This window comes from Balaenoptera physalus (assembly GCF_965194825.1).
Source record: "Balaenoptera physalus genome assembly, chromosome: 18".
In the NCBI taxonomy this organism is placed as follows: domain Eukaryota; kingdom Metazoa; phylum Chordata; class Mammalia; order Artiodactyla; family Balaenopteridae; genus Balaenoptera; species Balaenoptera physalus.
The window spans coordinates 65,597,626-65,625,341 of NC_138899.1; the positions used below are offsets into that span (position 1 = coordinate 65,597,626).

A 27,716-nucleotide genomic window follows, 5' to 3' on the forward strand; every position below is an offset into this window, starting at 1 on the left:
ATCAATTTATTACACTTCGCAGCTTTCCTTATATTTGACAGCCTACTGTTTAAGACTATATGGGCATTTTGCATTTGAAAGAAGCTAAGGGACTCAAAACCTGGCTGGGACTTATAAACACTTGGTTGGCTTCTACATATAGATCATTGTATGTGCTTAGGTGAAGCATGCAAACATACACACAAAATCACCTCCTGTGTGTCCTCACGAAGAGTACACACAATGTGTTATATAGAAACTGATATTTTTGAGTACATTGGACATCCAAACTAACCTCGTCAGATTGGGAGATACCTTTTACACGTCCATTTTTTCACTATTTGTTGACTACCTACTGTACCAAAGCACTGTGCCAGGTGCCGTAGGGATGAGTAAGATGCAGCCTTGAGAAGCTTGTTGTACCAGGAAATAAGCTACTGTTATTAGAAACAGAATCTTTAAAATAGCTCATTTATTCCCCTAGTAGAGGATTGCCATCTGTTTGCTCACTGGCCAGAGCCTTGCAAAATTTCAGTTGTAGCACCACAGAGAGAAAAGTAATTTGAATTGGATTTACCTTCAAAATTGACCAGGATCAAGACTTTGAACTTGATCCAGTTTTCTTCTCATGTATACTTGAAAAAAAAAAAAAATCAACTTCAGAATTATAAGGTAAAAACTGTGATAATTGCATTGGATTGTAATTATGATTGTCACTTTTAAAGAGGTACAGAAAATGCTGAGTTGATTGGCAAACTATTAATGTTAGATATAATTCTGTGATGATGTTTGCTTCATACAATCCGGTTTTACCAAAACATATTTATTCACTTAAAGAATTTCTTTTTGCTTAATATTTTTCTTCTCTTTTGCAGGAGTTTCTTTTATCAGAAGATTATAACAAGATGACTCCTGTGAAAAACTATCAAGGTAGGAACAAGAGCAGTGTTTTCATCGTCTTAGACTGTGAAATGCTTCTCAGTGGCTTCCACTGCCACAAGAGAGGACTTAACTTTACAGTAGTCAGCGGGAACAAAACAGCACCCCTTTGTGGTGAATATTATCCCCGTTTTTGAATTAAGAAGCAGAGGCCCAAAGAGGTTGGGCGTGTGGTCTTGTAGCTGGTAAAGTGTGAAGCCAGACGAGGTCAGTGTGACTCCAGAATGCACAGCCTTTGTCCTTTGTCTGCCCACTCCACCCCACTGCCTGGAAACCCTGTGGCAGACTTGGAGAGTGGGGTCCAGGGTTGGCTTTCCATGGAGCTCATTTCATTTTTGGTTAAATATTTTAAAAGGCTGAAAGTGTTCATATTGTCTAAGGGAAGGAATTCAGGTTTTATTGTGTCTTCAACATTGACAGTGTACTGTAAGCCCTTTATATAGTATAGATCAGGAGCAATTTTCACTGAGGATTTTTTTCATCCAGGCCAATGTCAGGGGTCAGAACATTAGAGGTAGACGTCGTTTCACTTAGACGTCATTTCATCCAAATCTCGTGACCTCATTCATGATCATCCAGCCTCTCCTCTGATACCCTCCAAAGACATAGCAGCCCCTCCTGAGTTTGGAAAATTCTAAGCATTGAGTTCTTTATTTCTAGATTTTGAGCCAAAATTCATTTCCCTATGGATTTATTCTTTAATTTTTTTTCACATATCACTTATCCAGTATTTATTGAGTACCTATTGTGTTCCAATAACTGAGAATTATAATAGTGAACAAGACATGCATAGTATCTATGCATCCCCCATGAAAATAGATGCAAAAAAATCTACATAAAATTTCAGCAGATCAAATTCAGCAATATATAAAAAGGTAAGTACATCACAACCAAGTGAGGTTTATTCCCAAAAGAAATGAAAGCAGGGACAGATATTTTTATACCCTTATGCATAGCAGCATTATTCACAATAGCCAAAAAGTGGAAACAACCAAAATGTTCATGTATGAATGAATGGATAAACAAAATGTAGTATATCAATACAGCGAATTCTTATTTGGCCATAAAAAGGGAATGAAGTACTGATACCTGCTACAATGTGGATGAATCTTGAAAACATGCTAAGTGAAACAAACTAGACACAAAAAACCATACATTGTATGATTACAGTTATATGAAATGTCACGAATAGGAGAATCCATAGAGACAGAAAGAAACTAGACACAAAAAACCATACATTGTATGATTACAGTTATATGAAATGTCAAGAATAGGAGAATCCATAGAGACAGAAAATAAATTAGTGGTTACCCAGGGATGGGGAAGGGGGAATTGGGGGTATGGGTTTCCTTTTGAGGTGATGGAACTGTTCTGGAAATAGTACATTTTCTATGATGATTGCACAACATTGTGAATATACTAAAGATCAGTGAATTATACACTACTGAGAGAGAAACATCTATAAAAAACTATAGCTAACATCATACAGTTGACCCTTGAATAATGCGGGGGTAAAGGGTACCAACCCTCCCCACAGTGGATAATCCATGTATAATTTTTAGTTGGGCCTCTGTATCCGCGGTTCCCCCGTATCGCGGTTCCTCCACATCCGCGGATTCAGCCAACCTCGGATCGTGTAGTACTGTAGTATTTACTGTTGAAAAACATCTGCGTATAAGTGGACCCACGCGGTTCAAATGTGCATTGTTCAAGAGTCAACTGTACTTAATTGTGAGAAACTGGATGCTTCCTCCCTAAGATCAAGATCATGGCTCCTATTTAAGAAGTACAGCCAGGCTTCAAGCCCAGGTTCCTGAAGCTTAACAATACATATGTATCTTCAAAGGGTTTATTTTCGAATAAGAGAATTCTGTCACCTTAGAAAGAGTATGTGCTTTGAGTTTTAGGGTTTGTTTTTTGTTTGTTTTTGTTTGTCTTTTCAGTAGTCATAGGCAGCCTGACAGAGAAAGAGAACCAACTTTGGCAGAGAGACTAGGGTTTTAATTCTAGCCTCATCGCTCATTGATTATGTAGCTTTGAGCAAGTCACGTAACATTTTTGAGCCTCCGTCTCCTCCTCTGGCAGCTCAGAGGGCTGTAAAGCCCCTTATCTTCTGGGCTACTGTCATCCCCTTGGACTTACAAAGTAACAGAAAGAAGATCAAAGGCCCCTTCATGAGAAAAGGGAGCAAAGCGCTGGGGACCACGTTCTGCCTGCAATAGACGTGGGTACAGTTGAAAGTGAACCATTAGAGAGTTCGCTTTTATTCCACCATTGGTGGAACTTAAATTGGGCATTTGATGACACAGACATGACAAGATCTTCAGAAGTTTCTCCAGGAAGTCCCATCTTTTAGTTTAAGACAACGTTTTGATCTTGATGGTGGCCGATTCTCTGAAAGGCAGATACTGTGTAGAGTTGTTAACAGTATTATTGTTTTTATACCCCTTCTAAATCCCTTTAGATACTCCAAGCTTCAAATATCAGATTTTAAAACATCAGGCATTTGGTGAAATGTCTGTCCTGGAGGTATTCACTATGGTTCTGACTGTATTGTTTGGTAACCAGTCTAGAAGCGCCATCTTGGCAAGGCCGGGTTGTGTCTGTAAAAGGAGGAAACCACCCAGCTTTGCAGAGTCATTACAACGACTAAGTAAGACAGTATCTTTAAGTACCTGGCCCTTGTTAGACACTCAGAAATTGGCAGTGATGCTGTTATTGCTGATAGAGCTGCATTGATCCATCCATGTCCAATCCTATTTTCATGATCCAAATGGGAAGCTGATGTCTTCTCTGTCACCTCGTCACACACAGGATGAGTCTCCTCTCGCCCACCAGGCTGCCAGCTCCTGGGCACAGAGCCCAGTGGGTCCAAGTTCCGGGATATCAATCTTTGTTTATTCCAGTCAGCTCTGTTCAGTGGCCGTGGACCCCCTATACCTCTCCCCCTGGAATTGTGTAATAGGAAGAAAGCGAATATTTTACTGATTTTATTTGGTAATTGAGAAGCCATGAGACCTTGGCCAAACTACTCAACTCGATCGTGCCTCAGTTTGCCCACATGTAAAATAGGGAGATGGAGTAGATGACATGAATAGTTCTTCTAACTCTGAAATTGTGTGACGCAGTACTTCCGTGATGGTGTTGTCCTTGTATATAAGCAACCCTGGGAAATTTGCTCTCATTATCTCATTATGTATGCTTTGACGTAAGGGATATTTCATTCTTTTTTATACGGCACTTGGGAATAATTCTGCCCTCCTCTCCAAACTCCAAGCATTTGATTTCTCACAGAAAATTCATCTAGAACTTTGTTGTGGGTTTAAAAGTCAGCCTTCATCAAAAGGAGAACAGTAATGCTCTTTGCTTTTTTTAAAGCTTAAATAAACAGACACCAGTGAGTTTATTAGCAGAACATTGTTCCTAATGTGTTTCGTAGTCACACTGATCTGGCTTTCTCTAGTCCAGCAGTTCTAACATGTCTGAGAGAGGTGGTCCAGGCCCTTTGGGTGTTAGGAAAATTTTCTTTCTTTTTTTATTTTTTTAATTAATTAATTAATTAATTAATTTTTGGGCCACGCCACGTGGCATGTGGGATCTTAATTCCCCAACCAGGGATCGAAGCCACACCCCCTGCATTGGAAGCATGGAATCTTAACCACTGGACCGCCAGGGAAGTCCCGGGAAAATTTTCTTATGGAAACGCGGATGTGGTCTTCTCCAGGGGCATGCCTGTCCCCCTGATGAGAACCACTGCTCTAGCCCTTGTTTGTAATGATTATCTTCTGTTCAGCTTACTCTGGGGTGGGGAGGAGAGAATGATGCATCTCTGTGGACCATGCTTTACCCGCCTCTCTTAGGATGCTTTATGGGTTGTTTTCTTGTCTCTTGGCTTTTAGCGCATCAGAGCAGAGTGACGATGATCCTGTTTGTCCTGGAGCTGGAGTGGGTCCTGAGCACCGGACAGGACAAGCAGTTTGCCTGGCACTGCTCTGAGAGTGGGCAACGCCTGGGAGGTTATCGCACCAGTGCTGTGGCCTCAGGCCTGCAGTATCCTTTGCTGGACAAAATCCCTTGGTGGGAACTTAGCTGTTGACTTCTTTCTTTCATGAACATTTTGGGTATGTGCAACTTGAAAGTTTCTTGTTTTATTTGCTAGCTGCCCTACTGATTAAGATGCTTGTAAACTTTCCTAACACATAAATCATCAAGGGTCCTCACGTAGGTGGAGTAAAGTAATTTCACCTGAAATAAGTGACTGCCGAGCAGGTTGTGGGTCTGCTGTGATACAAAGTCTGACATCTAGACAGTACACAGCCCAGATTTGTGAGCCTCAGCTGTCAGAAAGAATTATGGAACATGGAGATAAAACCGTCACTGAAATACAGTCTTTTATTATTGAACAGAAATAGTTTACACATAGGTATTAAGGTTGGGAACATTCCCATTTTGGTGCCTGGTAGAAGAACCACAGGATTCCTATTCATTCTAAGAATATTTATTGAGAGGCCGCCATGCCGGGACCAGAGTAGGCTGACTGGGATCTATGCAGTAATGCTACGCACGGTCTTTGTTCCAGGTACCAGACTTTTCCAGGATGTGTAGAACGATATTAACTCTTATCTCTCAAGTCTCCAGGGTCCATGTGCTCAGTGTGAACAGCTGCCAATGCTGGGTAATCCTCACATCCATGCCCCCTGGGCTCCAGTGAACACAGGCCTGACAAGTGAGAAGCCTGGATTGGTGATGCCACCACTGTAAGAAGTAAAGGGCCCTGAGTTTCTTCTTTAAAAAGCGTAGAATCTCTCCACCTTCTGACAGATGAGGAAATAGTTATAAACAGATCACTTGTCTGCAAAAACAGGATGAAACAGTAAGACTTGCTTTCAGATTTTCATCTAGTATTTATATGCCTGTTTAGTGATTTGCAACCATCTGACAAAGTATTGCACCTTGCTGTTGCCTTGAAGACATGTGGCAGTAGTTTGTGTGTGTGTGTGTGTGTGTGTGTGTGTGTGTGTGTGTGTGTGTGTTTAGGCTAATGTCACTCTTATTTTCCAACTGGAAGGGCAAGATGAAGAAACTGAGAATGGCCATATGGAAGGCTGTAAAAGTGGCATGTTACCAAGAAGACCAGAAGCAAGGGTGACAAGGAATGGAAATCAAGATCAACTTATCTTTGAGAGGGTGGTTAAAGAAGGAAACTCCAAAGTTTACTTTCTAAAAGCCAGTTCAGACAAGCATAATTCTTGAATCGAAATACATGAACTCTCCTGCCAATAGATGAATGATTTCTTGTAGTGTTAGAATTGGATCTCCCTTAGAGATCATCCATCCAATTTCTCATTTACAGGTGAGCCAGCTGAAGCCCAGAGAGGGTCACGTGCCTATCTGCAGCCACCCAGCTGGTATGTAGGAAAATCACCACCAGAACCCAGGTCTTCTGCCTTGGACTGCTGGTTTTTCCCATTATACTGCATTATCCCTCTGAGAACAGAACTAATGGCATCAATATAATTTGTTCTTAACATGCTGGCTTCTATATCACTAGCCAAGCCTAGTGATGTATCTTCTGTATCACCTAACCAAACCAAGGAGTATAGAAAAAAATACAGATCTTGCCCTTAAGAAGTTTACTTTTTAAACGATCTGAAAATGAAAACAAAAATCAAAAAACCCCACAAATACACAGAATTAAACTTGTTCTGACTCTTATAGTCTTTGACTCCTCTCTTCCGGCATCTCCAAAAGTCATCTTCATTTTTCGACTCTTCTTGCCATGTGGTTTACCAAGCAGAAAAAAATCATGTGATTGGCTATCAGAAACTTTTGTGTGTAGTGAAAACCTCAGGCTTCCTTCCCCAGTGCAAATGACCCTCCAGTCCAACCTTGCTATTAAGGTGGAAAGCAGCTGCAATACTGCAGATAGAGAGGCCCTTCCAGAAGACTCCCTCACCTCTATCAGCTCTGCCTCCTTAGCTCCAATTCTGGAACCACAGTGCCAGCCCTTGCACCTGGGGGCATCTGTCTGCCTGGTATTTTCCCAGTGCCACATGCTGATGCATAACAGCACTGCTTTTGCAGCCGAGACCCACGCAACTTTCCCAAGGCTGCAGGGTTTCTTCTGGGAGCTGCCTGATGCATAGATTGTTAACAGGCAACCCATACAGCGTTGGGGTTCACGTTAAAATCCAGTTTTTAAACATGCTTTTTTCATGGGAACCCTCCTCCATCACCTCACCCCTCCTCTTCTTTCTGCCACCTTCTGTACTTACCAGTTTTCGGTTTTTTGGTTTTTTTGGTTTTTCAGTTTTTTAGTGATAAGGAAAGGAAGAAGATCTGTTAAAATGACATAAAATGTTCAGAATAATATTATGACCCCTATTTCTCTTCATAGTGGGCACTGGTGGTGTACATAAGAGTTTTCTACAGATGGATTAATTCTCTCCCATCTACACCTCAAATAGTCAAGCCAACAAGTGATAGAATAAGTCAGATTGACATCACCCTTTTTCCTCTTCTTTCAGGCCTCTTAGCAGAGAAGTAAATAAGCAATGAAAGTAACCAAAATTCAAGTAGAGAAATAAAGGATGACAGAGACTGACTAGTTCACAAGTTGAATTATCAATTTCGGAATCACCTCAAAATCTTTGTTGCTTTGGCTAAAGATCTGATACTTCAAATATTAAGTGAACTATCATGTTAACAACAACAACAGTAATAAGGAAGTGAAGGTGAGGAAAAAGAAGAGAATATCTTACATTTGCAGTCCCTGAGAGTTTACATAGTGCTTCTACATAATGTTACTTTGTTCACTATCAAAACATAAAGACTGGGCTTCCCTGGTGGCGCAGTGGTTGAGAATCTGCCTGCCAATGCAGGGGACACGGGTTCGAGCCCTGGTCTGGGAAGATCCCACATGCCGCGGAGCAACTAGGCCCGTGAGCCACAACTGCTGAGCCTGCGTGTCTGGAGCCTGTGCTCCTCAACAAGAGAGGCCGTGATAGTGAGAGGCCCGCGCACCGCGATGAAGAGTGGCCCCCACTTGCTGCAACTAGAGAAAGCCCTCGCACGAATCGAAGACCCAACACAGCTAAAAATAAATAAATAAATAAAGTAGCTATTAATAAAAAAAAAAAAATAAAGACCTAATTCTCAATTTTCACGTGTAGAAAAGCCTCAGACAAAGAATATACAAATCAATTTTCACTGCAAAGTAAAGGAGCTGTTACAGTGGAGGATTACCAGACTGAATGTCAATATTATGACATAGTATGAGTGTGTTTCGTGTTTGGTAATTGCAATCATTGTTGCTTGTGTTGTGGTCATCCATGTACAATGCTTGGTGTCAGTCTATTTGTCTCTTGTAAAAGTAAAATACAGTGTGTGTGTGTGTGTGTGTGTGTGAAAAAAAAAAGAAAAGCCTCAGAGAGGCTCAAAAGATTAAGAAACCTTCTCGAGGTCACATGACTGTTACCTGGCAGAACCAGGATTAGAACTTGGGTATTAAAATCTTTGAGCTAGCCCTCTGCACAACTAGATATAGCAGAACGGAGGTATTTCCCAAAGGTCCCATGGCAGGTTGATGTAGGAAATAGAACTGTTTTCCTTCCCCACTTCAATTGCTGGTCTTTATTTTTGTGGATACTTTACCTAGCCTCACCTTTCAGTCTGTCATTTGACCAAGTTTTGGTCACATTTTTCATGCTTCCACAAAACTAATTCAGGTGCTCTTCATTTTAAGAATTTATTCCTGTTGGAGATATTTCCAAGATGTCACCCTATATAGTCAAATGCCTTTCCACCAAGCATTCTCTTCTATCTATTCCTATTCGTGGAAAGAGTACTGAAAAGCTATTAAGATAATATTTCTAATTCAAATTTAACATTATAGAGTTTTTACTTCATTTTTGTACTTGATTCTTTTGGGCTAAAAACCTTTGTTCCTAAACATCAGCATAATTCCTTATTTGCATTATCCCATGGTATATTTAAGTTGTTTTAAATAGTATTAGCCATATTATAATAGCAAGACTACTGAATAAGATTTTAGATTTTTTTTGCAGCTTTCTTTGTCCTGAGAATATATTCTACCAAGAATGTATAGTCAAAATGCTGTGTTTTAAAGTCACTTGAAATAATTCTTTTAACTCTGGTTATATCAGCAAGTTGACAGTAGGTTTATTCACTTTACTTTGTTGTCGATTTAGGGGATTTAAAAAAATTTATGAGTATTTTTCACATGTAACATAATTATAAGATTCCATAATGGAAACAATGTAATGAGAGAGAAGTCTCACTACCACCCCTGTCCCCTCAACTTATTTCTCACTTTTCCATTGGCAGCCATTTTTGATCAATCTTGATTTATCAAAGCACTTCCTTTTGTAAATATAAGCACACACACACACTTATATTTATGTTTCCCTCTTTCTTACACGAAGGTAGTGTAGCATATAAACTTTCATAAACCTTGGCTTTCCCCCCCCCCACACTTAATAATTTATCCTGGAGGGACTTCCCTGGGGGTCCAGTGGTTAGGACTTGGCGCTTCCAGTGCAGGGGGTGCAGGTTCGATCCCTGGTCGGGGAACTAAGATCGCACATGCCGTGGGGTGCAGCCAAAATTTTTTTAAAATAATAATAAATATAAAGTTAACAGAAGGCTATTAAGGCTGTAACATCTAAGTCTCTATTTAAAATATACATATATATATATATATATATATATATATATATATAAAATAATATATCCTGGAAAGTACTCCATGTCAAATTTCCCAGCTGTGTAGTATTCTTTTGCATGGATGTATCATAGTTAATAAGTCCTCTTTTGATGGACTTTTGGGTTGTTTTCAAACTTTAGATCTTACTGTAATACGGAGTGAATAGCTTCAGGCATGTGTCAATTCGTATTTTGGCCATTGTGCCTCTGGGGTAGACTCTACAAGTAGGATTGCTAGGCATTACCAACCAGGGAGGCTCACTAGAGACTCAGGGCCTTGGGTAGTTACTGGAGACTGACTGGTCACACAAGCACCCTCTTCCTGCATGTATCAAAATTCCTGACTCCCATAAGGAGAACTTCCCTGGTGGTCCAGTGCTTAAGATTCCGTGCTTCCACTGCAGGGGGCACGGTTTCGATCCCTGGTCAGGGAACTAAGATCCCACATGCCGCGTGGCGTGACCAAAAGAAAAAAAAAAGAAAACCAGACTCCCAGAAGGAAAGCAGGTGTTTGGCATAAACCATATTGTTTGTACAGTTAAGGCACAGTCAGCCACTTTTGTCTGTTAATGGTGGGAACCCTCCTGAAATCCAAGTTCCCAGACGCCATGCCAATCTTGTAATAGCAGCCTTTCAAAGGATAGCCTGCTAGGTTAATTTTTTTTTTTTTTTGCAAAGCACCATTGTCATTTCTTGAACTATCCATTCATGTATCTTGCCTATTTTTTATTAGGTTTGTAATCTTCTTCTTGATTGCTCTTTTTATATTAGGTATTCGGGCCTTTGTGACATCAGTTGCAAATATTTTTTCCAATTTGTCTTGTGCTTTGCTTATGGCATTTGTTTGTTGTTTGTGTATTTGAGTCGTAGCTTTTTCCACTCCAAGGTTATAAAGGAACTCTCCCATCTAGAACTTACATTTTTCATTTTTTACATTGGAGTTCATCCTGGTATAAAGTGAAGTACAAATCCTGTTTTAGTTTTCCAAATGACTGGTTCAGTTTGTGCCAACTTTTCTTTTTGCCCTTCTTTTCCTTATTCATTTGAAAAGCCACCTTTATCAGATATGTACTAAATTTCTGCATGCTTCTGGGCCTATTTCTAGACTTTCTTTTCTGTTCCATTGGTCTGTTTGTCTATTTAAGCACCACACTTTCAATTAAAGAGACTTTATAACATGTTTTAATATCTGGTAGGGCTAACCTCCCCCATCACAATACTGTATTACTCTCATTTTCAGAGTATTCCTGGCTGTTCTTGCTTATTTATTTTTCTATGTGAACTTTAGAATGAACATACCTAACTGTAGGAAAAAAAAACACATGTTGATACTTTTATAGGGATTATATTAAATTCATAAATTCATGTTGTGAAAATTGACATGTTTATCATGTTGAGTCTTACCATCCAGTAAGTAATGTCTTTCATTTTGTTATGTCCACTTTTTGTGTCTTTCAGCATTATATTCAAGTTCTCCTCCCGTGAGATTTGCACATTTCTTTGACATTTATGCTTTTTCTGGTGTGTGTGTGGAGAGAGGGGGGCAAACCATCCACTCACTTTTGAGAAACAATCCTTAATGCTTACATGATAGATTTGATGTTGAAACCCGGCATGTGTTTATTGGTGACCACTCAGGCCAAGTAACCATCCTCAAACTGGAGCAAGAAAACTGCACCCTGGTCACAACATTCAGAGGACATACAGGTGGGATTGAAAGCAGACCCTCCATGTGCTGCTCTCACAGTGACCTGTCGCCTGCTGCATGTTCTGATGTTCACATGATGTGGTGTGAAAGTGACGAGGTACAATCTGGGCTTGTGCAAAGATACACGTGATACGTGTGACTGATTTCAGAATGGTTCAGTAAGGTACAATGTCAGAAATTTTCTCCATCAGTCAAACAAAAGAGCAAACAGTCTATTTCAAAAATGGTGGTGATTTGGTCTTTGTCATGTCACGCTGGAGAAAGCCCTTGTTGGCATATGTTAATGAGACATTGTTTGAGGCTGTGTGGCCACTGCACAAACAGTTGGACAGAAGGACAGCTGCCTCGGTCTGTCCTTGCCATCCTTGGAGCGAGAAAATGGTATGTAAGACAGACTCCTACTTCCAAGACAAATGAAATGAAAAATAGATTTGTCGCGGGTAGCTAGCCTACATAAAAAGGTACAAGTTCCTCTTTAGTTTTCCTTCCTCTGGGACTCTTTTCAAGGCCCCCTTTATGTTACTGGTCTGCTCAAGGTCATTTAAGCAAGGTGATAGACTGTATCCACACTTAACCTTTGAAAGACTTGAGTAAATGATGATGACTAATTTTTTACTAGTATTTTTAACATGAGATGTTGACCCTGGAGAATGAGTAACTGACTGTTTTCCTGGTTCTTAATGGGCTTTTGTGTCTTCTGCAGTTTACCAGCCCATGATTCAGTATAGAACAAGGTTAATATTGAGTTTAGACGTCATATAAGAACAAAAGTAGGTGAATGAGGATGTAAAATGGGATAGTACCTAGCTCATAAGGGATTTCCTAAAGGGGAAAAGAGCAATGCAATAAAGAGAAAATTGAATCCAGGGGAAAGATTCATAAAAGATCATCTTAATTATCTACACCGGAGGGAGGAAGAGCACATAGAAACCTCCCCTGTGGATAGAACCCAGGTCTTTCCTGATTGGATTTCTCTTTTTAGCCACCTACACCCTGACCAAGCCTGGCCTGGTGGGGACCTGAAACTATCTCACGTCAGGACTGTTTCACTGCTGACTTCAGTCTCCTAATCCTTGGCTTCCCTAAGCCCTTAACTCCACCTGCACTTGTTCTTGCCCTTGTTGAGGAGTCCTTCCCTTGATCCCTCACTGCCCAGCGTCTCTGCCCCATCTTCCCTTCCTCCCCATCACTTCAGCCACACATTTCCCAGCATTCTCAGTTCAGGCGCCCTTGTTCCTCCTTGTTGGTAAATTTCACCTGTGGTTCAGAGTACCCGCGTCTCTCCTGTGCGCTCAGCCGCGGAGTCTGCACTCAGCTTTGGGGTCACGGCACGAGCCTCAGCTCATCGTCCCCAGTGCAGTCGTCATTCCAGTCCAGACTCAGGAGTTGCCTCACAGCCCCTCCCGTAACCCGGCTCTCAGTCCTTCGTACACAGTATGTTCCTTCTCTCCGTCCCTCAGCAGCTTTTGCAGACCTTCCCCACTCTCCCCAGGCCTCCTTCAAAGAAAAACAGAGGTTATCAGATAGAAGCTTTTTAAAAATGTTTATTTCTTGGCCACCCCATCTTCCCTCCCCAACAAGCAAGCTTTTCCTTCGCTTTCCCCGCATCACTTGCCCTCCCGCCTCGTGCTGTCCTTGGCCCCAGACTCATCCTCCTCGGGGTCTCCACGTGGAAAGTTAATCTTTTGTTCTCCCTTTGGACCAACTCTTCTCAAGTTCCTAACATGCTGAGTTTCTTGCCTCTGTTAAAAAACAAACAAAACCCCTCTGATCCCATCTTATTTTCTTAACAGCGGTGCCGCTTTTTTCCTTTTGTTTTTCAATTGCAGTAAAACGTACACAACCTAAAATTGATGATTTTGACCATTTTTGTGTTCAATTCAGTGGCATTAAGTACATTCACATTGTTGTGCACTGATCACCACCATCCATCTCCAGAACATTCTTCATCTTGCAAAACAGAAACTCTGTGCCCATGAAACCCGCTCCCGCCAGCCCCTGGCAGCCACCATTCTGCTTTCTGTCTCTGTGCACAGCATATGAGGGGAACTGTGCAGTATTTGCTGTTCTGTGCCTGGTTTATTTCACCTAGCATAATACCTTCACATTGTCGCAGTCAGCAATGCTTTGTAAAAAAGTATCATTTTCCCAGCTGCTTCACCTTCTTCCCTCCTGTTGGCTTTCCCGCCACCTGCAGTTTGGCTTGTCTCTGTCACTCCTCTCACCCTGCCCTCCCCGAAGTGGCCAGTGGCCTGCTGGTAGCTAAATCCAGTGGACATGTTTTCAACTCTGTCCTGTCTAAGCTCTTGGTAGCGTTTTACATTGCAGCCATTCCTTCCTGCTGTGACTGCCCTCGATCGGCTTCTGTAACACATTTCCTCCCGCACTGAAGTCTCTGACTGCTTTTTCTCCTCTCCTTTGGGGTCGTCTTGGTGGGTTCTGCCTGGGACCCTCGTCTCTTCACCTCCTGGGCTCTCCCTGGTCGACCTCGGCCACTACCCCAGTCACAGAAAGAAAAGGCATCGTCATGGTCCTCAAATTCCTCACAGCCCAGTGAACGAGACAGAAGCTAAACAGTAATTATAGTGCCTGGGGGCCGGGGTGTGTGGAGGAGCGTCTGGGGCACAGGGGACCAGCACCAAGCATGTCCGAGAACACGGAGCGGGCGCGATGCTGGGATGGGAGTGGGAGTGGGAGTTGTCACGGAAGGTCTCCCCCCGGGGGGGGAAGGTATGACTTTGACCTAAGATTGTGGCGGAGGAGTAAGTGTTGAGTTCATGAAAGAGAAGTGGGGAGAGCAGGGCAGGCAGAACAAACCAGCGTAGTCCAAGGCCTGGGGATTTGCAAAAAGCGTGGCTCTCTTGGGAGCGCCTAGTAACTCTTTTTGGCTGGAACACTGAGTATGGGGGGTGGGGCGGGTGTCAGCCAGAAAGGAAGTGAGAGTCAGTTCAGATCACTGAGAGCATTATCCTGACATCAGGGGAAAACGGTGAAAGAGTTTTAAGCAAAGAAGTTAACCTGATCGGATTTTAAAAGATTGCTCTGGTAGTAGAGTAGAGAGTGTGATGGGAGAGCTAGTAGGAAACTGTCCCTCACAGCGTGGCTATGGTGATGGGAGAGCAGGGAGTGGATAGACCTGCGGTAAAATTTTAGAGGCCGTGACAGGCTGGAGAGTTCCCAGATTTGGTTGAGGCAGAGGTGGCTTTCAGCTCGAACTTCTGGCTCTTTAGAAGTCAGACGTTGCCCAGAGCACCGATAGGAATTTTCCGAGTTCTGTACTGCTGCCTCCGGATCAGGAAAGGGGTAAGTAGCTGCTTCTTACTGCTGTGAGGTGAGCCAGGGGTGGCCCAAGGATTTCATGTCTTCCGGATTAGTTCCAATATAAAATACTACCTGATATTGTATCTTATCTTTCTGAAAGAGTGTAGAATATTTTCACATGATTTCATCATGAAATATCTTTGAGGAAGACAGGACGTAGCCCAGGAAGGTTGTTATCTAACACGAAGGCAAATAAATGTAGCAGGTCACCTATCTAATTTGTTATTATTCCTAGACAGTAGTATCTACCCATCTCCAGTCTGGCTACAGCACAGGTCATTCATTTAAAGCTAGAACAAGGGCATCTGAGAGATTCCACAATGATTCAAACATTGTTGAGCTCTTCCTATGCAGTAAGTCCATCTGGGCCCTGGGAGGTCCCAAACTCGGCCAGACACAATTCTGGAGAAAGGGGCTGTGAATGGAGGGTTGGTTCTAACCCCCTCAGTCCCTTACCCCCCAAACAAAGACCTTAAGATGAACCCAGATCCATTAAAGAGTGATCTTGGGGATCTAATCACTCCAGATCCAAACTCAACAGCAGACAAGTCTTCAGTGTGTGTACGGAGTCAGCCATTCACCCATCACTCTCTGTTACAGTACAGAAGGTCATATAAAAATGTGAGTTAGTGATGGAATCTAATAGCCATACCCAGAGGCCAAAACATGGCATTTACTAATCCATGGGGATTTAGAAAACTAATTTTATGTTCTTATGCTCCCTCTGCTGGTTTTATTTCTGGAGCTAAATGCCAAATATCATAGTTCTTTGATAATTTCTGCAGAAATTAGAATATATTTCTGCCAAAATGTCATACGCTGATTTGAACAAAGGGGAAAAATATCAGATTTTTTTTTTTTTTTTTTTTAAATATCAGATTTTGACCACTGGAAACTAATAGTATCAATAAAATCTTTTTTTTTTCTTCTAAGAATTTTTTTGGTTAGTATGAACATATTGGAAATAGGAGGGCTTGAATGTGAACCTCCCAAAGCATACTACTTAACGGAAAAATAAATACAGACTTGTTCATTGACTGTTAGGAGAAGTATTGAAAGTAACAGTGTAGCTATAATAAAAATAATGAAAACAAGGACAGGCACAGTTTAGTGCAAACATGCAAGTTCAGATCATTAAGCTGAAAGCTTAATTTTTGTTTACAGTGGGGGCTTTCACATCTGATAGATGTGGATTTTCCTCAAGAGTCCGTCAGGTCATTGGCTCTCCATGGGATGAGTGCTGCCACTCATCGGTGAATGAAATCAGCCTAATCCTTGCCCTGTTGAAATCCCGCTCATGGAATTAAAGCAATAATTGGAAATATTGTGCGTGTAACAAGTGTTGTGAAGCCCCGAGGCCACGCATGGGCTTCTTTGGGAGCAGTTAACAAGAGGGCTTCTTGTCCAGAGAGTTAGAGGGGGGCTTCTAAGAAAGTGGTGTTTAAACAACACCTTAAGAAGACTGAGGAGTTACCCAGGTGGTGGGAACATTCCAGACCCCGGGTGTATGAAGCAGGTTTGAAGCCGGGAGTGGATAAGTGTGCATGGAGTCCAGTGGCCTGTGTGGAGAGCCAGGGGTGAGGGATACAGGTTGACCTTCCGGGCAACGAGAAGAACTTCGGGTGGGCATTGTTCTCAGGCAGTGGGAAGCCAGTGGTGGAGTTGAGGCAGGGTGGTAACGTGCTTTCCGTTTAACGAATCGTGGTAGCAGCGGGTGGTGGACTGAGTGGGGACGAGAATGGATGTGAGGAGGCCTTTTAGAAGGAAGCTACTGCCGGAGTCCCTGGAAAAGGGGACTCCTGTCTGGACCGGGAGAACAGCAGCGGGTGTGGAGAGTAGAGGAGGGGTTCAGGGTCTGTTTAGGAGATGAGGAGTCAGCAGCGCTTGATGATTGGTTGAAGCAGGAGTGGCTTCCACGTTTCTGTCTGGAACATTTGGGTGGACGGTGATGCCATTTACTGAAAATAACAGCAGGTTTGCGAGAGAATGTCGTGGTGCTTTAAACTGAACATGACCAAGAGACCCCCTTGAGGAGGCGGCAAGGAGTCAGCTGGATGTCCCGCTGTGGGTCTCAGGAGGAGGGTGTAGCCTAGAGATGAAGCACGTTTACCTTTCCAGAAATGCTCATCACTTCAACCTGGAGCAAAATGCAGTAACTGAAAGGTTACATACTCTATTCAAGAGGCTTCGTGGTCTGAGGGCTTCCTCGGCTGCCTCTCCTCTGGCCGCATTTGCCTGCACACCCTCACCCTGCACGTGTGGTGGGAGGTGCATGGTGAGATGCCAGGTCGCACTGGTGGGGACAGAGCTGGCACTTTCCAGCCCTGACTTTGTGACCCTCCACCTAGTCTTCAGCTTTTGCAAGATATGTTGTAAAAGTCTCCAAAAATTAGCTCACTGAGCATTTGGTAACATGTATGAAATTTCTAAAACTGTTTATACTCTGATCTGGTTCCACGGTTGGGAAACTCTTCTAACCAAATCAGAAATGTGAATAAAGTTGTATGTATAAAAATGTTCATCCTAGCAAAACGTATAATAATTAAAAGTTAAAAAACCTAACAGTAAGTGAAATAAGGTACATCCGTGCTTTGGGATATTATGCAGCCATTAAAAATTCCATTTATGAGAGTATAAAATAGTATAGATAAAACCTTGACTTTTAAGAATGAATTCATTTATGTTAAAAGTGATTCTGTCGGTTATATTGTGGAGGGCCAAGGCAGGGAGAGGCATATAATGAAACCATGAGGGAAAGCTCTGGAGCGGAAAGCTGGAGTGAAGGACAACGAGATGGAATAAATGAGTTTTGTCAGTTAAAATATCATAAACCCCAGCACCCCACAACCATCGCAGCCCTGGCTCTCATTCTCCATCCTGGTTATGGGTCATGCAGGGCGAGGAGGACGGCCTGGGTGTAGACGGAGAGCGGGGAGCCTTGTGTCTGCACTGCCCCGCGAGGCGGCTGACTCTCCCTGCCGCCAGGGGCGTCGCGTGGAAAGGACTCCGCTGCCCACCAGGAAGCTGCCAGAGGCAGCAGTCGCCTCAGAAGGAAGAGGCTCCCGCGCCGTCCCTCTGCACCCCTCCGTGTCTGCCAAAGCCTCTGCTGTGACGGCTTACTGCTCTCCTATATTGCCCTCCCGCGCTTCTTTGCCATTCAATTAACGGGCCAGGTGAGTAAACATAACACTGAGCACCTCTGGTGCACCCAGCTCTGTGCACTGCGCTTGAATACAAAGATACGGAGCCTGAAGTCTACAGTGGGGACAGATTTATAATCCAGCAAAGTTGGATCCAGTGAGTGATGGTGACCTTTAGAGACAGACAGGGGCAGAGGTGGGAGCCTCACCTAGATTGGGGGTGTTGGAGGGAAGGCTTCCTGCAGGAGAGGGCACCTGAGCTGCACCTTGAAGAGGGAGAAAAAGTTACCTGGGGGATAAAAGGTAGGTCTGGCGCTCCAGGCAGAGGGAGCAACCACGTCTTGTGAGAGAATGGCTCCACCAAACACAACGTGCGCGTCCTTCTCGTTCCCAGAACTAACATTGTATATTTGTGTTGGTGTAGGTCTGAGTCTTATTTGTTTTGAATATATCCACAGAGCTTAGCACAGTGCCTGCCATGTAGAGGATGCCCAGTAGCTGCTTGTTGAACTGATTTGAAATGAATGCTGTGATTTACAATTTATAAGCCAGCCTCCAATAGAGACCCCGTTGTTAGGTCATTTACATAGAACTGGGATGGGACCACAGGGTGATTTTTTTTGCCTCCCCAGTCCCATCCTGTTTCCTGTCTTGCAGCTTTTCCTTCCATCTTTCCCACTCTTCCTAAAGCCTGTGGTATAACAGTCTGAGCCCTGGGAGAGTCTGATGAATATGCCCTGACTTGCTTTAACCTGGTTATCTGTTCTCTCTTCCTGACTCTTTGTTACCAACAACTCCCCTTCCCAGCTCTGGCTCCTTACAGCCTGATGTGATGTGCAAAAACTAGAGGTGGATCTTGTTTCTAAAACTTTAGTTGATCTTATGATGGTTGAGATAGCATGGGAACACGCTGGTCACTGCCTTAGGCTGACTCAACAAAAAACAGTGTCACAGAGATGGTCCAGGTGAGGTCTCCTGCACTATAATCATAGCTCACGTGTATTGAGTGTTTCCCATGTACTAGGCACTGTTCTATGTGCTTATATATATTCACTCATTTAATCTTAACAAAACTATTATCATCCCTCTTTTATGGATGAGACTTCTGAGGCTCAAAGTCTTAAATAACTCGCTCAAGGTCATATACCTAATAAGGGTAGAGCTGTCATTTGAGCCTAGAATCTGGTTCCAGAGCCTTTGCACTTCTGATACCGTATATCAACTTCCCATTTCTTCATCATAAACCATCCTTATCCCATAGTCACCAACAAAGGCCAGAGGGCCTGCTTCTCGTGGTGTAGTGCTGGTAGATGTTGGTGTGTATTAGTTAGGAGGAGCTGAATGATATCTATCACTTGGCACATAGAAACCCTATTTAAGTTATTTCCATGTTTATTTGGACAGGATGAACAGCCCATCCAATTAAGTCTTTAAATAAGTCTTTCTAACCATTCTTTTTACCAGTGCCCACCATTATTTAAATCTAACATGATGTTTTAAAGAACCTGAGCCACCCATTTCACATGGTGTCTTAGTCCATTCTGGCTGCCATAACAGAATACCATAGACTGGGTGGCTTATAAACAACAGATATTTATTTATCACAGGTCTGGAGTCTGGGAAGTCCAAGATCAAAGCACTGGCAGATTCATTGTCTGGTGAGAACCCACTTCCTGGTTTCTAGATGGCTGTCTTCTTGCCATAACCTCACATAGCAGAGTGGGTGAGGGAGCTCTTGGGGGTCTCTTTCATAAGGACACTAATCCCATTCGTGAGGTCTCTGCCCCTGTGACCTAATCACCTCCAAATATTGAATATGAATATGAATTTGGGGGGGGGCACAAACACATGTTAAATAGGAGAAATCATATATTTGTCATCTTTCTCTTTTCTATCCCCCTAATCCTTAACCAGTCAAGCAAGACCATCTCCAAAGCTTCTCCTTGAGATGAGCATTCCCTGACTTAACAGGTATGAGTAGTGGAATAGATGAAGACCAGCACGCAGACAGCACTGGTCAGCCGGGAAAAGAGATGTCATGTGCCTGTTTCACGTCCTAAGAACAGGCAAAGGACAGTCATTCATGTACTTCCTCCTTCGTTCAATCATTTGCTTACTGAATGCCTACTGTAAGCCAGGCAGAATTCTAGATCCTGGGGATCCTGTGGGAAAAAACCAAAGCCCTGGCCCTCCTAGAACTTATATTCTGTTGGGACAGTAGGCAACGCTCTGAAGAGAAATACCATAAGGAGGAAAGTAGTAGGAGTGGTCAAGGGAGGTCTCTGAGGAGGTGGCATTTGTGAGGGAACAAGCCAGTGATAACCTAGGGGAAGAAAGTCACAGGCAGAGGCAACAAAATGCAAAGACCCAGAAGTAGGAATGAACCTGGCCCGTTCTAGGAACTTTGGGAAGGCCAGCTGACTGGAGCAGAGCTAGTAAGGTGGAGGAGGAGAGAGAGGGAAGCCCCTATAGTGGCAGAAGCCAGATCACAAAGGGCCTGGAGAGAACTGTGGGTTTTACTCTGAATGGGATGGGAAACCACAGGGGTGATTTAAGCAAGGGGTGTCATCATCTGCTTTGTGTGCTTCAGTGATCACTTCGGTGGAGAATAGACAACAGGGACAGGAGTGGAAGCAGGAAACGTTGTATGAGGCTAGTATAATAATTTCAGAATTTAAAGAAGGTGCAAAATAGTGCTGAGAGTCCCATGCATCCTTCACCCCTATTCCCCACATGTTAACATCTTTGAAAATTACAGTACAAATATCAAAAATCAGGAAATTTTGATACAACACTGTTCTTTAATCCGCAGATGTTAGTCACATTTCTCCGGTTATCACACTAATATCCATTTTCTGGTTCAGAATCCAACCCACGACTACACCCCGCGTTTGGTGATGACGTCTCCTTAGTTCCCTTAACCTGGAACAGTTCTTCAGTCTTTCTGTGCTTTCATGACCTGGACATTCTTTTTTTAAAGATTTTTTTTTTGATGTGGACCATTTTTAAAGTCTTTATTGAATATGTCACAATATTGCTTCTGTTTTATGTTTTGGTTTTTTGGCCCCAGGGCATGTGGGATCTTAGCTCCCTGACCAGGGATCGAACCCTTGCCCCCTGCATTGGAAGGGGAAGTCTCAACCACTGGACCACCTGGGAAGTCCCAACCTTGACATTTTTGAGTACTAGCCTGACTGTCCTTCCCCTGTAGAAAGTCTCCATTTGAGTTTGTCTGATGCTTCCTTATGTTTAAATTTTTATAAGAATAAAACAAAAGGGACGATATGCCTTCTCAGTGCATCATATCAGAAGGCACATTATACTGATTTGTCCTCTTACTGGTGCTGCTAACTTTGATCGCTTGGTTAAGATGGTGTCTGCCAGGTTTCTCCATTGTAATCACCCTTTGTAATACATCAGTATGTTGTGAGGAAATACTTTGAAACGTTGAAACTATGTAAATATTCTGTTTCTTATCATATATCTGACAAACTAACTAGAGTACTATATTTGTATACAAATCTTTTTATATTTGGCCTTATTACCATTTTTCATAGCTAATTTTGTCAATTCTTCCCCTAACCCCCTTCAGTGAGGTTGTACCACTTATTTGTAATATGGCTAGGTTCACTTGTTTCTGTTCATATTCCATTTTGGGTTCTCCTTCCCCCTCCCCCTCAGCAACACACACACGCACGCACGCACACACACACACACACACACTCCTAGTTTGTATTTTTTACTTGTTTTCAAGTATGTGAAATATTAACATGATTCCAAAACTTGAAACCAAACCAAAAAAACACAAAAGTGTCTCTCCTTCATCGCTTTTCCATTCCCATTCCCCAGCCTCTCCCACACACCTGCTGTAGTTAACAAATCTCAGTAATTTCTCATCTACCCTTTTTTCTTAGATGAGAGGTAGCATAATGTAGATATTCTTTTGCGCTTTGCCTTCTTCCCTTTACGGTATATCCTGGAAATCATGTCATAGCCATCCAGCAGGTCTTCTCCATTCTTTTTCATAGCTGCATAGTACTCTGTGAATGTTCCATAGTTTATTCGCCCACTCTCTTATATGAGCATTTAAGTTGTTCCCAATGTTTTGCTATTTCAAACCATGCTGAGATGAATAGAGTGTGTATTTTGGTGTATTTGATGGGAGCAGGGACAGTATCTTCAAGATAAATTCCTGGAAGTGAGATGGCTGGGTTGAGAGCTAAGTGCATACGTAGTTTTGTTGGATGTGGCCTTCCCCATGTTACTGGTTTGCATCCTCATCGACAATGTATGAGAGTGCTTTTTTCCCCCAGAGCCTTTACAACAAAATGTGTGTCATACTTTTTAATTTTCTAGGCAAGAATTTTAATTGTCGCTCATACAAGGATGGTAGCAGTGGAGATGGTGAGAAGTGCTTAGATTCTAGATACATTTTGAGGGAAAAACCAATTCAGTTTATAGTGGATTGCTTTGGAGGCTAATGTAACAGTTTTCCAACCAGGGTTCTCTCTAATTCTGTTTAAGTATTAGGCATCAGTATTAACTGTCTGAACTAATAACTTCTTTTCACTTGTCTGACATTTTTGAAGCTTTGGGTGACTCTCGCCTTCCTCTTGGACCAGCCTTATTATAATATTCTAGTAATTCTATGGCATTGTAGTAGGTAATGGTACTGCTCTAACAAATAGCTTTCAACATTTCAGTGGCTTAATGCAAAGGCTTTTTTCTCATGCATGTAACAATCCAGTGCAAATGTTCCTGTTCTTTTCCATGTGGCGATTCAGGGTCCCAGGCTCCTTCTAGAATTTCTCTGTGTCCTGGCGTCTTGGAGTCCTCCAGGAGGAAGTATAAAGAGAAAGTGGAAAAGGAACATCTTAACTGCCTTGGCCTGGGAGGGATGCATATGACTTCCGCGTACTTTCTGGGTTCCCTTGCTGAGAACTGGTCACATGCCCCCTAGTTGCGAGAGGGGCCAGTTAATGTGGCCCCTGTAGGAAGCAACTTTCCAGGGAGCGCTGTATATACAAGAAGAGGGAACATGAATTTCAGTAAACAATTAGCTGACTCTGCCACAGATATTTAACAAAGTGAGTCATTCTAGTACTGTGTGGGAATAAACATTTTGCACGATGGAATGCACATCCTGAAGCATTACATTCTCAGATACTGAAGGAAGGTTCAGGGGCGGGGGATGGGTACATGAAGTTTAATAACAGGGAGAGAAGATGAGTTATACAGAAAGAGAAAATATTTAGCTTTGAAAGGCTAAGTAAGCATAACAGAGGAGTTCCAAATAACAAGATTTGTGGATGAAAAAGCGATCTTTGTGTCTTCATTCATCTGCTCTTTCGTTCATTCAACAGGTACCACCAGAGCCTGTTTGCTACTGGCCCTGTGCTTGTTTTGGGGTGGGAGCGGGGGAGGGAAGAGGAGATGGGAGCTGCAGGGGGTGGTCAGCACAGGTGCACTGGGGGAAGTGGTGTGTATTCTTACAGGGACAGGAATATATACACGCAGAATGTTGTGCAGGTATAGGGAGAAGCTATTAAGCATAATCCAGGATAGCGGGGTTTTTTTTTCCTTTTGATCTTGAAAAAATATCTTCTGAGACATTATATGAGAGAAACTTTCCTAAAAGCTTTTAAAGTGCAGTACTTCATTAGAACAAATTGATGATCTAAAGAAGAAAAATGTCGGATTCCAACAAATAAGAAGCAACTTGTATGTTCTTTTCAGAATATAATATTTTTCAATAAAAATGAGTAAAAAATGAGTATTTCTCATATTCTTAAGTATTCATAAGCTTTGTCTTCATCTTATACATAAAAAGTTACTATTGTTCTCAGTACACAAGAAGTTTGATTTATGATGGGACTGCCAGGGAAGAAAATCTGTCATAATATTTTATAGCCGCACCACTGGAGTGGTGCTAATAACCATCTGTACTGCACACCACAGTTTACAGAGTGGTCCCGGGTAATTGGTCCAGTCACGCTCACTGTAACCCTGTGAAGTGGGTAGTGGCTAGGCTGATATTATCCTCAGTGGTATCATCGTATTACCGTCATCCCCAGTTTACAGTTGAGGAAACTGACACTTGAGGATGTAAGTAATTTTCCCAGAATCTATAAATTTAAATTCCCAGAGAGAGAAAATAAATTTTAAATTCTGATATTGTTGTCTATCAACACCTGTATTCAGGAATAAAATAAATCTAACTGAGCTTTTTTAAAGCCCCGTTTACTGCTCACCTGCTGTCGGGGTGAGAGGTAGACAGGGCTTAAATACTATGGTCAATATTTCCAAACGGTGCAGTATTTTCTGTTCTTAGAGCTATGTCTATTTTTTGAAGGTCAATTAATTGCCTTTTTCATTTCCCTTTGGTCTTTACAGTAATTGATTTTATGGTACATTAAATTTTGGGGAAAAATGCATAAAGGGTGGGACTTTTATTCTTGGAGCCCATTTTTTTCTCTTTGGGGACTTATTTGTTCATTCCACAAAAGTTTGTTTTGTGCCAGGAATTGCGCTAGAGCCGAACTCCTCTGCTCTCACAAGTTATTGGTGAATAATGTTGTCACTTTGTGACTAATGGCCAGCTGTGTCTGTTCTCTCAGGTGGGGTGACTGCCCTCTGTTGGGACCCCGTCCAGCGGATGTTGTTCTCGGGGAGCTCCGACCACTCCGTCATCATGTGGGACATCGGTGGGAGAAAAGGAACAGCCATCGAGCTCCAAGGACATAAGTAAGGCTGCTGGTACTTTCATTTTTTTAATTTATCATTTATTTTTTTAATTTATTTATTTTTTATTTTTGGCTGCACTGTGGGGTGTGTGGGATCTTAGTTCCCCCACCAGGGCTCGAACCCGTGACTTCGGCAGTGAAAGCACCGAGTCCTAACCACTGGACCACCAGGGAATTCCCTGCTGGTGCTTTTATGAAGAACTCTGGGAAAATATTCCTGGCTGAAAGCTGGAACAAAGGCATGAGGGCCAGTCTTTGTGGCAGGAGCTTAGCCTGGGGATAACATGACAGGAACGCAAATAATGGCCACTTTGATTTATATCTGTACCTAAGTATGTGTATTTATTTATACCCCATTTTAATCCACAGAGGATTTGAGAGTGCTTATAAAAACCACAAAATAAAATAATGGCAGCAAAGAAATAAAAGGTAAAAAAGAGAACCAGGGAAGACTATAAGAGTAAAAATTTGAGAGTAAGAGAAAAAAGAGCTTCAGAATATAAGCTATGAAGGCCTACAGAATTTCTATAATTGAGTTCAAATGTGGTTTCAAGATTCCTGGCAGCTTAAGGAAAAGGGGAGAGATAATATCCTCACCCAGTACATGTTGTACTTCCCCAGATATTTACTGAGTACTCGCCTTGATTAGTATCAGGCTCTTCTTCCTGAAGGAGAGGATTTCAAGAGACTGAGGGGACGAGCAGAGAAAGCTTTGTGCTTCCTTGGAGCAGTTCTCAAACTTTGTTGTCCGCAAAGAATCACTGAGAAATCTGTTAAGTAGATTCCTGGGCCCTGTCCTCTGAGATTCTCTCCACTGGTCTGGAGCTGCGGGCATCTGTGTCGTAACAAGCCTCCCAAGTAGCTCTGCCAGTGACCCTTGGACCACACTCTGATTTGTCCCACGTGTGCTGCCCGAGGTCCCCGGAGGCAAAGCCTGATCCATGTTGCCAAAAAGAATTTTCAATCTGCTTTAGAACTCTGAAGCTAATCTGAATTGTCTTTAACTTTTAAAGTTTTCAACCTGATCTTAACTATGACTCTAATATATCAACTCCCATGAACTGACTGGTTTTAAGCGGCATTAGCTCTGCCTGTAGATCTGCCTGGGAACACGAGTTTCAAAAACTTCTCCTAAGTAGTTAAATTTACAGTTTGGAATTATTAGATATGAGCTAATTCAGTTTTAGAGGGCCCATGCACAAATAATTATTTTTTGTGTTAGAGTTTAATTTTAGAGACGTAGCTACTAAGTCCTTCATTCCCACATGAGAGAACAGATCAGTTGTCTGGGGCTACACTTGGCTTGTGGGACCACTCAGACCTCAGTATCAGCTCATGAAAGGAATCACTCCCTTATATTTCTGTCCATGACAAGGGGACACGTATCGAGATCACGCAGAAGGAGTTGACATCATCCATGTAAGTGAAGAAAAAGAAAAGCAAAATACAGCCCTGTTTCCTAATACTCGGTTACTAGCTACCCTACCAAGTAATTCCTGCTACACGGGCTCCCTCCGAGAAATCAAATACAGGCTTTGAATGAAGATCAGCAATATTTCTTGGACTCATTCAGATTAGCTCATAACTCGTTTTATTTCTACGCAGTGGTTCACAAAGACTGCAAGCAGGGCGAGTGTCAGTACTCACCGCCAGCATCACTGGGTGCTGTGTGTCCTTAGGCAAAACGTTGTTCTGGGAGACTTGCATCTACAGTTGGATAAGAAAGGAAAAGCTGTAAAGTGGAGACAGAGTCTTTCAGTTCCAGAAAAATGAAACCTAAACTAATAGGTCTTCCAGTTTCTGAGACATACAGGCTTGGCCTTTTAGAAGATGAAACGAGCCATACTTGGAGTCCATCCTGCTAGGATCACACCCTGGAGGTGGGTGGGGCGGACAGGCTGGTGAGATCAGGAGCTACCGGTCAGAACCGCCTTGAACAGGAAGAACAGCAGAAGGCCTCGCCCGGTGCTTTCCTTATTGATAATTCAAGCTTAGTAATAAGGTGGAGTCTATGAGGGGCTCCTTGACACCAGGTCTTAGCCTGAGCGGGGTTGCCCTTGGTGTCACAGAACTAGGAGAAGTAAACTTCCTCAGTGTCGGTGTCACGCTGTGAGAGTGGGTTTGAGTGCCCGAGGTGGGGATAGGGAAGCATTGGAGCTGCTGACAGATGGAGGAAGACGGGGTTCACAAAGAAGGTGCAGGAAAGGAGGGCAAGGGCATCAGGCAGGATAAGGCCCACTTTCACAGCAGCCATTCCTCTGCCCTGAAAATTGGCCACTGGATTGGTGTTTGGTGATTCTTGTATTTGTTTTTTGTTTTTTGGTTTTCTAATTAATTAATTTATTTATTTATTATTTATGGCTGTGTTGGGTCTTCGTTTCTGTGCGAGGGCTTTCTCCAGTTGCGGCAAGCGGGGGCCACTCTTCATCGCGGTGCGCGGGCCTCTCACTATCGCGGCCTCTCTTGTTGCGGAGCACAGGCTCCAGACGCGCAGGCTCAGTAATTGTGGCTCACGGGCCCAGTTGCTCCGCGGCATGTGGGATCTTCCCAGACCAGGGCTCGAACCCGTGTCCCCTGCATTGGCAGGCAGATTCTCAACCACTGTGCCACCAGGGAAGCCCTCGTTTTTTGTTTTTTTCCAAATTATCAGCAATCTTTTCTTGTTTCTTTTTTTTTTTTAATTTTTATTGGAGTATAGTTGCTTTACGATGTTGTGCTAGTTTCTATTGTACAGCAAAATGAATCAGCTATACGTATACATATATCCCTTCTTTTTTGGATTTCCTTCCCATTTAAGTCACCGCAGAGCACTGAGTAGAGTCCTGTGTGCTATACAGTAGGTTCTCATTAGTTATCTATTTTATACATAGTATCAATAGTGTATGTATGTCAATCCCAATCTCCCGATTCACCCCATCCTTGATTCTTGTATTTGAGTAGCGCCTAATATTTTGTCAAAGAGCTTTCAAAACACACAGACACCTCAGTTTAATCTTACAATAATAACCCTATGAAAGAGAGAGGTCAGATATCATTTTTTCGGTGAGAATATTGGGCTTCCATCCTCAAAGACCCCAGCTGGTAGCTTAGGTCTCCCAGACCTCAGTTCAGTCCAGCAGAGAAAGCTTCTCAGAACCTTCTTTGTATCCAGCGCTGTGCTAG

General features: G+C 42.7%; 1 protein-coding gene and 1 long non-coding RNA gene across 6 annotated transcripts in view; both read left to right on the plus strand.

Annotated features, from left to right (window-relative positions):
• Window positions 1–27,716, plus strand: part of WDFY2 (WD repeat and FYVE domain containing 2) — a 172,520-nt gene that overhangs the window by 119,993 nt on the left and 24,811 nt on the right. For all 5 annotated transcript variants that reach the window (XR_014255909.1, XR_014255910.1, XM_082434490.1 and 2 more), the window contains 4 exons: window positions 855–909; window positions 4,818–4,968; window positions 11,237–11,349; window positions 24,429–24,555. Coding sequence is in view for 3 of the 5 variants with exons in the window: in XM_082434490.1 (XP_082290616.1) it covers window positions 855–909; window positions 4,818–4,968; window positions 11,237–11,349; window positions 24,429–24,555 (446 nt within the window). In the remaining 2 variants the exon portion in view is untranslated. The remainder of the gene's footprint in view (window positions 1–854; window positions 910–4,817; window positions 4,969–11,236; window positions 11,350–24,428; window positions 24,556–27,716) is intronic.
• Window positions 4,998–8,313, plus strand: LOC309647320. The gene is made up of 2 exons (XR_014255961.1): window positions 4,998–5,039; window positions 6,272–8,313. It is a non-coding gene; the product is annotated as an uncharacterized lncRNA (long non-coding RNA).